Raw genomic sequence first — 14,315 nt, 5'->3', positions numbered from 1 at the left:
AATTGGTGATGTCATTCTTTCTGGTGCAGACATAGAATTCCTCTCTCTCTCTCTCTCTCTCTCTCTCTCTCTCTCTCTATATATATATATATATATATATATCACATTTTCTTGATCCATTCATCTCCTGAGGGGCATCTGGGTTGGCTCCATATCTTAGCTATGGTAAATAATGCTGCAATAAATATAACTGTGCTGCTAGCTTTAGTATGGTCTTGTTTGTGATTTGTTGAGTAAATGCTCAAAAGTGGGATTGCTGAGTCATAGAGGAGCTCTATGTGTAGATTTTTGAGGAACCTCCATACTGCTTTCCAAAGTGGTTGAAAAAGTTTACACTCCCACCAACAATGCAGTAGCGTTCCCTTTTGGCCACATCCCCTCCAGCATCTGTTGTTATTAGATTTCTTGATTGTAGCCATTCTAACTGGGGTGAGTGGAATCTCAATGTGGTTTTGATTTGCATTTCTTTTATGGCTAGAGAAGTTGAGCATTTCTTCATGTGTCTATTGGCCATTTTTATTTCCTCTTCAGAGAAGACTCTCTAAGTTTTTCGCCCACTTGTTGATAGGGTGGTTGTTTCTTTGAGGATTTGTTGTTGCTTATTATGATGACCTAAAGTTCCACCTACTTTCCAACAAATGACCTAATTTTATTATTTTTATGGATATCATAAATATACACCATATGTTCTTTATTCACTCATGTGATATTACATCCCTAGGCTGGTTCCCTACTTTGGCTGTTGTAATCCTACTGCTGTAACTTTGGGTGTGTTGCTCTTTCTCTTGTATGTTCATTTACATTCATTCAGGTGTATGCCCAAAGATGGTATAGCGTTCTACCTCTAATATTTTGAGGAAACTGCACATTATTTGCATGGTGTCTGGAAGCGGATCATGGAAATTTATAAAGAGCCGATTTTCATAAACACCTCTTCCCCTCATGTTCATGCTCACTAGCATATTCTATTGCTTGGTTGCTGAATGGCTGACATTCTGATTGGATCCCATAAAATGGGATATCAGTATCAATTATGGGGAAAAATAAGGGACATGCCATTCATATTTTAATTTAATAATGTCACAAATGACAAATAAGTTCAATTTTGTGAACATCTATATGTAGAAAAGTATTACTACAGTTGCTTAAGTGATGGATTTGTTCTGAAGATTAAATGAATTTTTATTTATAATAACACCTTGTGTGTAATATATTGTCAATTCATATTATCTACCAGTTTGATTAATTATTGTCACAATATTTAGAGATGAGATTACTGTATGCGAAAAAGAGTTACTTGAATTAACATTGAAATGAAATGAAGATGTGTCTTTTCTTTTGTTTCTTGACTGTCAGTGAGACTGAATAGACTCCTGGTACCTTAATAGCTTTCCTTTTCTTGTCTTTTCTTTTTTCTTCTTTTTTCTTTTTTTTTCCAGTCCTGGTAGGTCCTGGGGGTTTAATTCAGCACTTGGGTGTTTTGTTCTCAAGATCAGTATTCTATAACTTGAGCCACATCTCTATTTCCAGTGTATTTCGAGATAAGAGTCTCACAGATTGTATGTCCCTCCCCCACGGTATAACCCCTGTTTTCACTGTATTCAGTGTTGGTATAATTTGTGGAGGGGAAGAGAAAAAGCAAATTGTTTAAATAGGGATACAAGATCCAGTGCGACAATGAGATGTACAAGACTTTGTGTCGAAAAACGAACTTTACAACTTTGGTGGGGTGGGGAATGTGGGTGGGGAGGAGGGTAATGGGGGTAGGGGAGTGGAGAGGGGAAGGGATGGTATGGGGAAACAAAGGAGGAGGCAACAATGCTTGATAAGAAATGTACTCACTATCTCGCCCACGTAATTGTAACCCCTCTGTACAATATTTTCACAATAAAAATAATCATATATAAAAAAAGAGTCTCACAGACACTTTTGCCCAGAATGACTTCAAACCATGAATGTCAGATCTCTGAAGTAACTAGGGTTACAGTTGTGAACAAAGGCACATGGCTTATTATTAATATTATTATGGTCTGGTAAGTGCAAATCTCATAAGCAGTAGTCCTTCCGATTTCAATTAAATAAAAATAATTGAAGATTGATAGAGACATTTAGCAAATAAGTTGTGAAGATTATAATACAAGTCTCTTGTATATGGGACACCCTTATTCATTTCTAAAGTCTCTGATGAATGCAGTTATTTTATAATTTTTCAGAATGACTCTAAAACTCACTAAGTATCTCAATAATTGATATGTGGTATTTTTAATTCACTATTTATTGCAGGTTCAAAGACTTATTTAAGTTTTTGTGTTCACACATAAAAATATGATGAAGCCAGCCCTGTATTTTACAGCTAAATGAGGTAAAGCTCAGAGAGTTTGAGCCAACTTCCTAAATGTGAACTTAACCCCTCTTACCCAAATACTGTATCTCAATGAAAGAAGCTGTCCATTAGTTGTATATATCATCCTCTCCTGTTATTAAGTAGCTGCCTCGCACACACGTCCCGTAACAGAGATGAACAAAGGCATTTTATTAAAAAGTATCTAATTGATTTTATGTTTAAAATTTGGTGAAATCAATAAAAAATTATTTTTGTATTTTTTTATTGTGAAAATACTGTACAGAGGGGTTACAATTACATGAGCATGGTAATGAGTACATTTCCTGTCGAGCATTGTTGCCTCCTCCTTTGGTCCTTGTTAGATTGTCCCAATCTTTTCCTTGGACAAGCAAAAATGCTAAAGTTCCTCAATTAATAGCCTCCCTTTCTTTTTATTATTTAATTATTACTTATGATCTTTAAATAGTTGTACAAAGGAGTTGCCATTGAACAAAGCAGTTTATGAGTACAATGTGTCTTGATCAATGCCACCCTTTCCAACCTTCTCACCGCCTCTAACTCACCCATTCCCTTACTTTCCTTAATTTTGACAATGAATTCTTGACTGTGTTCTCCCTTCCTTCTTTTCACTCGTATCTACCTACTCCTCTCCCCTTTGCCTCATACTGATTAATACCCATCTCCTGGTGCTTATTTTGTTAGGCTTTAGCTTTGTCTTTCCAAGAAATTTTATTATTTGTGTTATCCCTAGAGTTATAGCCACTTGCATGCCATACAAAGTGTTTATTATAGGAATAGCCTCCCTTTTTTCTTTCTTTTTGTGGGTCATGGGACCTCAACTCTGGGCCTGGCTCAAAGCAAATGCTCCACCACTTGAGCCACAGTGCCACTTCTGGCTTTTTCTGCTTATGTGGTGCTGAGGAATTGAACCCAGGGCCTCACGCAGGCAAGGCAAGCACTCTACCACTGAGCCACCTTCCCAGACCCGAAATAGCCTCACTTTCTCAAGGGATTTCCTCTGTTTCGATACAATCTAATGTTTTTGTATAGGAAAACCTTTCCAGACCATGTCTGTCCTATTTACTTCATTTACTTGTCTTTCCTTGCCAAACCAGTTTTCAAACTTTTAGGCTTCATTTTAGAAGCTTGCTTGCTTTTCTCCATCCTTCCCAAATCCTTATTTCACAGTAGATCTCCTTATTGATGACAACTTCAAAACTTCTGATATTTACTATCTCCTTAAAAGTTCAAATGAATTTATTCTTTGGATTTATTTACAGAATTTGTTTTTATTATATGAATATTTGTTATCTTTAAGTACGTATTCAAAGGAGTTGCCATTCAACAAAGTAGTTTATGGATGCAATACAACTTGATCAATGTTACCACTTTCAAAATTCTCACCCATCCCTCTAACTTTGTAAGACTATAATTCAATATTTGACTGTATTAAAAAGTTTTCTGTTTTGATTTTGTTTTAGCTCAATACTAGAGACTGAACTCACAACCTTGCACTTATACTCCTTATGCTATACCCCCAGTCTTTTGATTTTCGTTTTTAAGATTTTTTTTTTTTTTTTTTTACTTAGTCATGGGCCTGGACACTGTCCCTCAGCTCTTCAGCTCAAGGATAGCGCACTACCACTTTGAGCCACTATGCCACATCCAGTTTTCTGGTGGTTTATTGGAGATTAGAGTTTCACTGACTTTCCTCCCAGGCTGGCTTTGAACCTCCATCCTCAGATTTCAGCCTCCTGAGTAGTTAGGATTACAGGCGTGAGCCACCAGTGCCTGGCTGTTTTTAAGATTTTTTTTTATGATAGAGATTCATGCTAACTTTGCCCTGGATGATGTCAGACCATGATCTTACTACCACTGCTTCCTAAGTAGCTAGGGTTACAGGCATGGGACACCAAACCTACCTTATGTTTTTCCCTTTCATGTAACAAATTTCTATTTATTTCTCAAAGTATCTGATATAGTTTATACTATTTTTTTCTATAATGTTTTTTTCCTGGCTTTGTGGTCCCTTTCTGTGTCTGATTAATCACTGTGATCTCCCTCTACCAGCCCATAGGTAAAGATTACATGGGAAATTATGTTGTCTTCTTTCAATCTATGCCAAAACTCCCCTCACAGGCATATATGTACACATTACTTGCATACCCCTTCCTTGAATAAACCCATTGGATAGTCACTTAATCCCTCAGTTAGAAGTTGTAGCAAGTTTTTTTTTTGGGGGGGGGGTCCTGTCATGGGGCCTGAACTCTGGGCCTGGGCCCTGTCCCTCAGTTCTTCAGCTCAAGACTAGCGCTCTACCACTTGAGCCACAGCGCCACTTCCAGCTTTTTTTCTTTTTGCTTATGTGGTGCTGGGGAATCGAACCCAGGGTCTCATGCATGCAAGGCAAGCACAATTGATTTACTTAAACATACTTTCAACAAGTATCTATTTCAATGACAATTAGCAAGACACCAGCTTCCTAGATTAAATGTGTCTAGACTAAATGTGTCTTTAAGTTTATCCATCAGTGTCAAAATCAGTGTCTCAGGGATATACCACACCCAATCATCTGTCTTACTACAAATATCAAAGAAAATATGGCATTATTGTGGGAAATAACTTTTTATCCCAGAAGTATCTGATTTTCTGTTATCTATTAATTATATAGTGATTGTGTAATATGCCTTGTTGCCTCTTTTCTGTGTAGTTCTTCTTGGAAAATCAAAATGCTTATAATTACCCTGGATTTTCATTTTTTTTTTTTATATGAAAGGAAACCTAACATATCTTAGCAGTGGTAGTTTCAGTCTGTAAGTTACTGAAAACTTGAGTGTTACTGATTTTGACTAAAGCCAATTAGAAACCTTTGGGGACTCTCATGCCTTTTCTTTCTGTGTTAGACAGGACTATGAAGAACTTGAAAAGCAGCTAAAAGAAGTATTTAAGGAGCGAAGCTCCATCCTGCGTCAGCTAACAAAGACATCAAGGGAACTTGATGGAATTAAAGTGAACCTTCAGGTAAGATAAAAACTTAATTTTCACGGAAGGCTAGAATGAACATTCATTCACATGATCTCCCTCAGCAAATTAGTATGCATTTTAAATAGCTTTAATAGGTTTTGGGGCTTGAACAGGCTAGTTATTGATTATTATGTAAGCATTGAAATGAGATGTGATTTGAAATCTAGTCAAGGGGCCTGTCTTTGCAAATACATAAAGGAGCAAAGTGGATGTTTGGTAAGGCTACCAATTCTTCATACTTCTGACAGCAAATTGAATCTTGTATTTTCATATTACAAAATGATAAAAATAAATAGGCCAAGAGTTGAATGGATTTAAGAATAACATTTAGCTGGGCGCCGGTGGCTCATGCCTGTAATCCTAGCTACACAGGAGGCTGAGATCTAAGGATTATGGTTCACCAGGACAGGAAAGTCCGTGAGACTCTTATCTCCAATAAACCACTAGAAAACCGGAAGTGGTGTTATGGCTCAAGCAGTAGAGTGTTCGCTTTGAGCTAAAGAGCACAAGGAGAGTGCCCAAGCCCAGAGTTCAAGCCCCACGACAAAAAAAAAAAAAAAAAAAAAAAAAGATTTTTAAATCCTCTTAAATAGTTTTGAAGATTCCATAATAAACCATAAACTTCAATAGTGTGATACATAGTTGCCATAGATGGAAGATATATTCATGTGGTGAAATCTCAGTGGAAAAGATCAAATCGAAATTTATTTCAGATTTGAAATGTTGCTGACACTTCTTTTTTCATGGGCTCACAAGTGTCAATTTATTATCAATTGTTATTATAGCTGATCAATAGGTTAAATGTTTCTGTTTTTTCTTTACTTTTTATTGTCAAAGTGATGTATATAGGGGTTGCAGTTACATAAGTAAGGTAATAAGTACATTTCTTGTCAAGCTTGTTACCCCTTCCCTCATTTTTCTCCTAATTTCCCTCTCCCAAAGTTGTACAGATCGTTTCCAACATATTGTCCTGTGCATGTTGCTATTGCATTGGTTCTCCCTTGTCCATTGGCTCACCATTCTTTTGCTCTCCTTCTCTTCCCTAATTCAAATAAATGTTTTTTATTTAATATTTTTCTGAGAGTAACTACTTCAGTTTTTAGTCCCATTTTATGGGTAATAAAATAGACTTACAGAATTGCTTAGAAAGTAAAAGCCCACAAATAATTTGGGACAGAGCTGGTATGTGAATCCAATGCTCACTTCTGAAGTTGTGTGACACCTATAGAAGATAGAAATAAGTGGAAAACAGTCCTCCACAGCCCAGTAGCATTCAGTGAGTGACAGGTGGCAAACAGAGATTGTGGCTGTGTGAAGGCAAACAATGCCCAGGATTAGTGGAGATACAAATTGCAACTTATATCTTATCCATCAGTGTCAAAATCAGTGTCTCAGGGATATACCACACCCAATCATCTGTCTTACTACAAATATCAAAGAAAATATGGCATTATTGTGGGAAATAACTTTTTATCCCAGAAGTATCTGATTTTCTGTTATCTATTAATTATATAGTGATTGTGTAATATGCCTTGTTGCCTCTTTTCTGTGTAGTTCTTCTTGGAAAATCAAAATGCTTATAATTACCCTGGATTTTCATTTTTTTTTTATATGAAAGGAAACCTAACATATCTTAGCAGTGGTAGTTTCAGTCTGTAAGTTACTGAAAACTTGAGTGTTACTGATTTTGACTAAAGCCAATTAGAAACCTTTGGGGACTCTCATGCCTTTTCTTTCTTATATCTAAATGCATGAGATGTACCTTTTGAAGTGGAAATCCATCGGGTGAATATGACTGGAAAGTATATTCAAGCCATGTGTACACTCTCAGAAACATGAACACCTGGCCATTCATTAACACTGTAAACATTCAGGGAAGTGCCCAGGAACAATTAATTTTCAAGATATTCCCAGGACACTCAGTCTCTACACCAATTGTCTAAGTGAAGAAATCAAATCCTAAGCTAGCAACTGCCTAGCAAAATATATAATTTCATAGAGTGACTGTGCTTTAAAAGGTAACAATTCCAATTTTAACATAAATGTTGTTTGAAAAATGTTTTTGTTTGTTTAGTGTGAGACATTTTTATGAGAGGTTTCACCTTTGTCTCATCAAATTTTCCTTAGTAAACTAAAAACTTCAAAGGATATATTCTACTCATCATAAAACAAAGGGGCAAAATGCTGAGATCAAAAGAAGTACGTAAACTCACACATACAGTGAATGGCAAGCCCAGATTTCATAATTATACTGAATGGTTATTGTCCATTTTATTTTTAAAAGGGAAATTTAAAAAACAGAGCATTGAAAATTCAACTTCACCTTCCAAATCTTATTCATCCTTGTAACCATATCACCTAAATGAGATCATAACTAGTAGTTTGCCTAATTAGATGGTATTACACCTTTTGATGTCATTAAGGAAACCAAGATTACTTTCAAATAATTAGAGTGGTTCCCCTGAACTTTGCTGAGGAAATGATAGCCAAGCATATTCCAGCTCTTACTGATCCTATCTGCATAGATTTATTCCTTCCATATCCTCACCTAGTTTTGTTCCTCCATGGTATACGTATGCCTTTTTTTTGTGTATGTGTGCAAAAATATGTGTATCTATGCATTTCTAAATAAACACAAACACATGTTGGTATATTTTGTGTGCATGCATGGGTTTGGGTACATGTTCATGCATACATAAATAAATGTCCATGTGTGCACGTGTTTATGTGGGTATTTGCACATATATTTGTGTGTGCACAGGTGTACATACCTATGTGCATGTGTGTGGAGAATAAATCTTCTGGGGAATGAACCCTGAGCCTCTCACACATGTACCCCTGCTATGTATGCCTTGTCCCTGAGCTAAACCTTCAGCTTCATGACTACTGTTTTTTTTCATGCATTTAAAAAAATTGTCATAAAGGTGATGTACAGATTGGTTACAGTTACATTTCTTTAGTTCATCAGTCTCATTTTAATCTGGTGTCTTAAACATATCCACATTATAGAAGATTGTCATTAAATGAATAAATATTTCAGCACACCCTTTTCCCTAGTGTTTTTACATATCTGTCATCTCCATCGAGTTGGGACTGAAAGAAACTGAATAAGTAACTGAAGAAACTCTTTATATTTCCTCTATCTTTTGTAGAAGTCAAAGGGCTGAGTTCTTAACCGGCCCCAGTTTATGTGACCGTAATACACTCTTATCTGCAACTCTTATGAATGATGACCTTTTCTTCTATTTAAATTCCTCATCCATATTTCTTTGTATTTTATGTGAAGCTATTCTTTACAAACAAACAGAACACTGCTTATTGGCAGCTTCCTGGTGAGAAATTCAGCCTGTCCTGTTGGGAACCACATCTCCATAATGATACATTTCATATTATATTTAAATTGTCTCTTTTAGTGTGAGAGTGAAATACCTGTGGAGGTGGGCACCATGCTGCAGTAATGAGACCTTTGCAGGAGTTATAATATGAATAAATAACTAAACATAGCATTTACTGTTTTCTTTTCTTTTCTTTCCTTTTCCTTTTCTCCTATTGTTTTATCTTGTCACAGATTCTCGGCAAACAATATTACTACTTTGCTTTTTTAACCTTTATGAGATGTCGAGTGACAACTTACTCAATTAAATAATGTATTCCATATGGAAGAGAAAATTATTAAAGGTTTAATATGACAGATTATTTTACAGGGAAGGCTCACGGGTCTTTTCTAATTCAGTTGAATCCTGAAGTAGCAAGAGTATGTAAACACTCTTTTCTTAATACCCAATCCATAGAAACCACTCAGAAATTTCCACAGCCCTATGTTTCCTGGTATCTTAATGCACTAATCATAAATAAGAAATAGACAAGACCTGACAGGCATGTGCCTTTTGACTGCTTTCATCTTTAATTGTGTTATTTCCTGACTTACACAAAGACGCTTTTTATTTCTGCTTGTATTTGTTGAAAGTAAGCTAGAGCTAGTTCAGCATGCCTGCAGAGAACACAGCAAAACTTCAAAGGAAATGGAAAAACTATATTTTATATTCACTTATAAAGACGCTTAGATAGCTGGAGAATGTTTCTCCATCAAACCTCCAAAAGCAAAACTCAACTTTGTCTCTGCCATTCACATTGTAGAATGTATAACAGCGTATGGCCAAATTCCCAGGATCCTGAGGAACACTAAGACCTTGCTGCCACATTTTTGATATGGGGCACAGATGTAGTCACAGCTGTATTAGACAACTAATAGTAAAGTGAGCCACAATTTTTAACCTAAATAACACTTGCTTTTCCCTCTTCTTTTGTCAGTCTTTAAAAAACGATGAACAGTCTGCTAAAACTGATGTTCAGAAGCTTCTGGAATTAGGCCAGAAACAAAGGTAAGGCTGTTTTTTATTTTTATCTCAGATTTTCTTGCAATGATGTCAAATATTATCTTGGAAATTTATTAAAAAATCATTCATATGAAATGTGTGATTCATCTTTGTATTTACACTTGCATGTCTATGAGATCCACCTGGCAATCTTAATTAAAAGCAAATTTTTATACAGTAGATCTGGGTTGGGCTTTGAGAGCCCACATTTCTAACCAACTCTTTGGTTGATGATCTTTGTAAACACATTATAGATGGAGTTCTAAGGCCTGTAATACTTTGTTAATAAGTTGCAAGCCTCTCCCATGACAGTATGACAGTCAGGCCACATACCATAGTTCTAATGGAAATTTATTGAAAAAGATCAAAATTGATCTTTGGTATAAGGAATGACAAGTGGTAAAGAAATAGAAAGTGCTATTAACAATACCATTTTAATAATAGAATGATGATGCATTATTAAATGAGTTCTTCTGTTTTTAATTGCACATAAATTTGCTATTTGTTTGTATGGACCTGGACGATATTGTGTTATGTGAAATAATTCAGGCACACATATATATGCTTGATCTGACTTACATAAAGGAAGTAAAAATGGTAATTCATAGAAGTAAAATTGAATAGTTGTTACCAAGTTTTGAATGGTGAAGATGGGGAGAGAATGGAAAAATGTGGTCAAAACTTACAAGCCAGCTAGGGAAAAAGCCCATAAGATTTCACCTTTAATTAGACAGAAAAATGCTGACAGGAAGCATGGCTGAAGTAAAGTTCTAGCTGTAAACACTAACACTAGTCAAACTGAGTTCAAATTCCAATACTAAAAAAAAAAATAAAAATTAAAAGGAAAGACAGAAAAGACATTACAGACATGGAAAAGTTATTATGATAGACCATTTCATGTTTGGAAAGGAAAATCATCAAAAATTAGTTGCGAAAGTCGTATTAAGTGAATTAGCCAGATCCAAAGAAACATAGGCTCCATGGTTTCCCTCATGTGTAATAACTGGAATAGATCTTCACTTGTTCTAGCAGAGGATCACCACAATAGTTCAATAGCTATGTACATATGACCATATAAAATGATGCTAATTAGGAAGTGGCACTGTGGCTCAAGTGGTAGAGCGCTGGCCTTGAGCTGAAGAGCCCAGGGACAGTGACCAAGCTGAGAGTTCAAGGCCCATGACTGACAAAAATAAAAAATAAAAAAAATGATGCTAATCAAAATGAACTCCAAGATATGGAAACAAAACAAGATATAGAAACAAGTGTGTGTGCATGTACTGTTTGCATTTTTTCTTTTTTTTAATTTTCTTTTCTTTTCTCCCCATGATTTATCCCCTATTGTCATTGTTTTTTATTCCAATACCCTTAGTCTTGCCTATAAGAGAGAAGGGAAGGGGAATCACAGAAATGGTGAGACAAAGAAGAAAGATGAACCACTGTAACAGTGATACTCAAAAGACACTGAAATACAGTGTCTTGTATTTCCAATAGTGTCTTACAACTTGGGGATGAAGAGAGCCAGTGGGGTGGGGGAGGAAGGGAGGGAAAGTGGTAGAAAATGAGGAAGCAGGTAACACTGTTCAATAGGAAATGTACTCATTTTCTTACTTATGTAACTGTAACCTATCTACACATAACCTTTAAAATAAAATTAAACTTAAGAGAACTTGAAAAATTAAAAACCCCACAAAAACCTTGCTACAACAAGGAAGGGGTTGTAGCACTTGAATGACACAGTGCAGATTGAAGAATGTAAGAAGATACACCTCTGTAGCAATGAACAATAGAATAGTCATTGTAGATAATTCCATGGGAAATTATACCATGGAATGTACATTTTCTGTCAGCCTTGTTCAGGAGGGGATGACAGATGCATGCAAAAAGAAGACCCTTACTCCAGAAGCAACAACAGTTCTCAGCCAGGATCATTATATAAAGATTAGAATGGGGTTAGAATTTTATTTTTCAGTAAATTCAGCCTTTCTTCATTAAAGGAGAGAACCAGTTTGTGTCTAATACTATTAGGGAAAAACCAACTGTGTCAGTTTGCTGATATTTTCTGTAATTTTTGGTGTCTGTTCTCATGGCATGAAAAAGTACCTAGAAAACCAGGACAATGCTTATTAGCTTTATTGAGAATATTGAAGTCATCACACCATCTACATGTTTAGCATCACAAAGGACTAAACCTTTTAATGGAAGGAATAAAAATAAAACATTTTGATCCTGAAATGTAAAAGCTGAATCCCAAATTCTGAAAGTAGTTTAACGCAAATATAATTTTGTGCACACAAAATCAGAATAAGCATTTCAATAAATTCTAAAGAAATGCAAGTTTTCAAAAGGGCTAATGATATTTTTGTATAATAGTTATTTGTTAATTACTTAAGAATTGGTATAGAGTCAGATGCTTGTGGCTTTCACCTCTAGTCCTAATTAGTCAGGAGGCTGAGATCTGAGGCAGGCAGGTGAACACCAGCCCACCAAGAAAGTCTTAGAGATTCTTATCTCCAATTAACTGCAAAAGCCAGATATGCCTGAGGCCAAAGTCATAGATAGCCTAAAGCAAAAATGCTCAGGGACATAGCCCAGGCCTTGATTTCAAGTTCCAGATCTAACACAAGATAGAAGCAACAAAAACAAAAACAAAAATGTTTTTTTAAAAAGGAAACCATGATTATATGACTTTGACTGGGATCAGTAAGATACGTTACTAAATAGAGAAAAAGTAAACAATAATTTACAAAGATGATTGATATCTTAATATCAAATAGTAATTATTGTGAAATTTTAGCTATCTTCTATAAGGACAAAGAAGTACAATATGCTGTGGCTCTCTTGTAGATCTATATTAGCTCTCAAGTGTTACATTTTCCTCACATCCTTTGTCCTCAGGTCCTTGACATCTGGACTTTATAGTTTGCTCCCAATGGGCCATCCTTCTCTATGTGTGCTAAATAAGCTGAGTTGGCAACCAAAACAAAACTGCCTCAAATTGAGTACCACTTTTGAACCGAGTGAAAACTTTGAGAGGTTTTTGAAAACCATGACTAGATTTTAAATAACTTGGTGTATATGAGTTGGCCATAGACAGCTATGTGGAGAGAAACATCAGAGTGTACTTCTGTCAAGACTGAGTGAAAAGTGCGTGCATGACACACACTGTCAGATAGGTAGGTAGGTAAGTAGGTAGGTAGGTAGGCAGATATATAGTCAGAGAGAAAACATGAATTGACTACATTTTTAGGATTATTTAGTATTCGAGATAATATTCATAAAAGAGTCACAACATGATAGAGAGTCACATGATAGAGCTACTAGTGTAGCTTGATGTGAATCTTATAAAGATGCTGTGAACATTATAAATCAAATATATGCACAAACACATACATATACATATACTTATAGATATACAATGTAAATCTTAGAGTTTAATATATTTAATATATTATACATACTACTATATATTATATTCATTCATATTATATTATATAATGACCCAAATGTACTTTTTGAAACGTATTGAAATTAATAGTGTAATCTGAGTTTTGAGTGTTCATATAGGAAGCCAGTCTGATTAATGAAATTACAATGAGTCTATAAAGAAAGGTATAATTTAACAACCACTTTAAGTAAAACACATTATTCAAGCACATATGAGTCATTGAAGGGCTAACATGAGACTATAATTATATTAACATTTTTGTGACTGCATTTTGCTTTACTAAATAAAGTCCAACTTGATTCAGATAAGCATTTAAATACTTAAAATCTTGAATGTTAAGATAAAGAAGATAAAGAAATTCCTAGAGTTCAAAATCGAGGAGCAACTTTAAGACCTCATAGATGTAAAAACTGCTGTGTTTTTATGTACATGATGGTCAAAGTTTGAATATAGAATGCTGGTGATTTGCTTGCAATAGTCTAACATTTGTTCTATAACTTTTCTGAACATTGTGCCATTATTTTTTCCCTATGTCATCTAAAATGGACCTGCAAGATCACAGCATATTTTTATCACTATGCCCAGTTTATGGATGAAGAAACTGAGTATGAAGGAGTTTGTTCTTTGCTCAAGTTATCAGAGCTAGTACTTTTTCAATTAATTAATAATTTTAAACTAGTTTAGGTCAGTAAAACTAGAAAAAGTTCCTGTTTCATTCTTGGTGCATTCTTCCCTAATAAGAATGCAAATGTGTGAACATACTTCTATTTCAAACTAGGAGGCAGTTTTTGTATGCTAATGAGCTTGAGACACATTGTCTATGTATATAAGGGAATGTGTTTCCTAGAGAATGCCCCTTTAATGAGGAAACCATTGTTAGAAATGCTTCTTTTCCTTTTAAATTGTTTTTAAAGTTCTCAGGCATTGTAAAGGGTGTCTAAAGCACCACAGTATAGAATTAATCAGTTAGGAGCACCAGAAGAAAACATTATTTTGTTCTATCAGCAACACTATGCTGACTTCTAACCAGCATGTTCACTCACATTCTGGCATGCTGTCAGTGAAATTAGCTTTTAAACTTGAATTAATGTATTGATTTGACCTAACACATTATGTAGCTCAC

General features: G+C 35.2%; 1 protein-coding gene across 1 annotated transcript in view; it reads left to right on the top strand.

Moving 5' to 3' along the window:
- Positions 1-14,315, top strand: part of Luzp2 (leucine zipper protein 2) — a 363,177-nt gene that overhangs the window by 140,937 nt on the left and 207,925 nt on the right. The window contains exons 2-3 of the mRNA XM_042691597.1: positions 5,248-5,365; positions 9,680-9,750. Coding sequence (XP_042547531.1) covers positions 5,248-5,365; positions 9,680-9,750 — 189 coding nt within the window. The remainder of the gene's footprint in view (positions 1-5,247; positions 5,366-9,679; positions 9,751-14,315) is intronic.

This window comes from Dipodomys spectabilis, unplaced genomic scaffold (assembly GCF_019054845.1).
Source record: "Dipodomys spectabilis isolate Male_0828 unplaced genomic scaffold, ASM1905484v1 ptg000145l, whole genome shotgun sequence".
Lineage (NCBI taxonomy): Eukaryota > Metazoa > Chordata > Mammalia > Rodentia > Heteromyidae > Dipodomys > Dipodomys spectabilis.
Note: the sequence above shows the minus strand (reverse complement) of the source record. Positions and strands in the feature narration are given on the sequence as shown.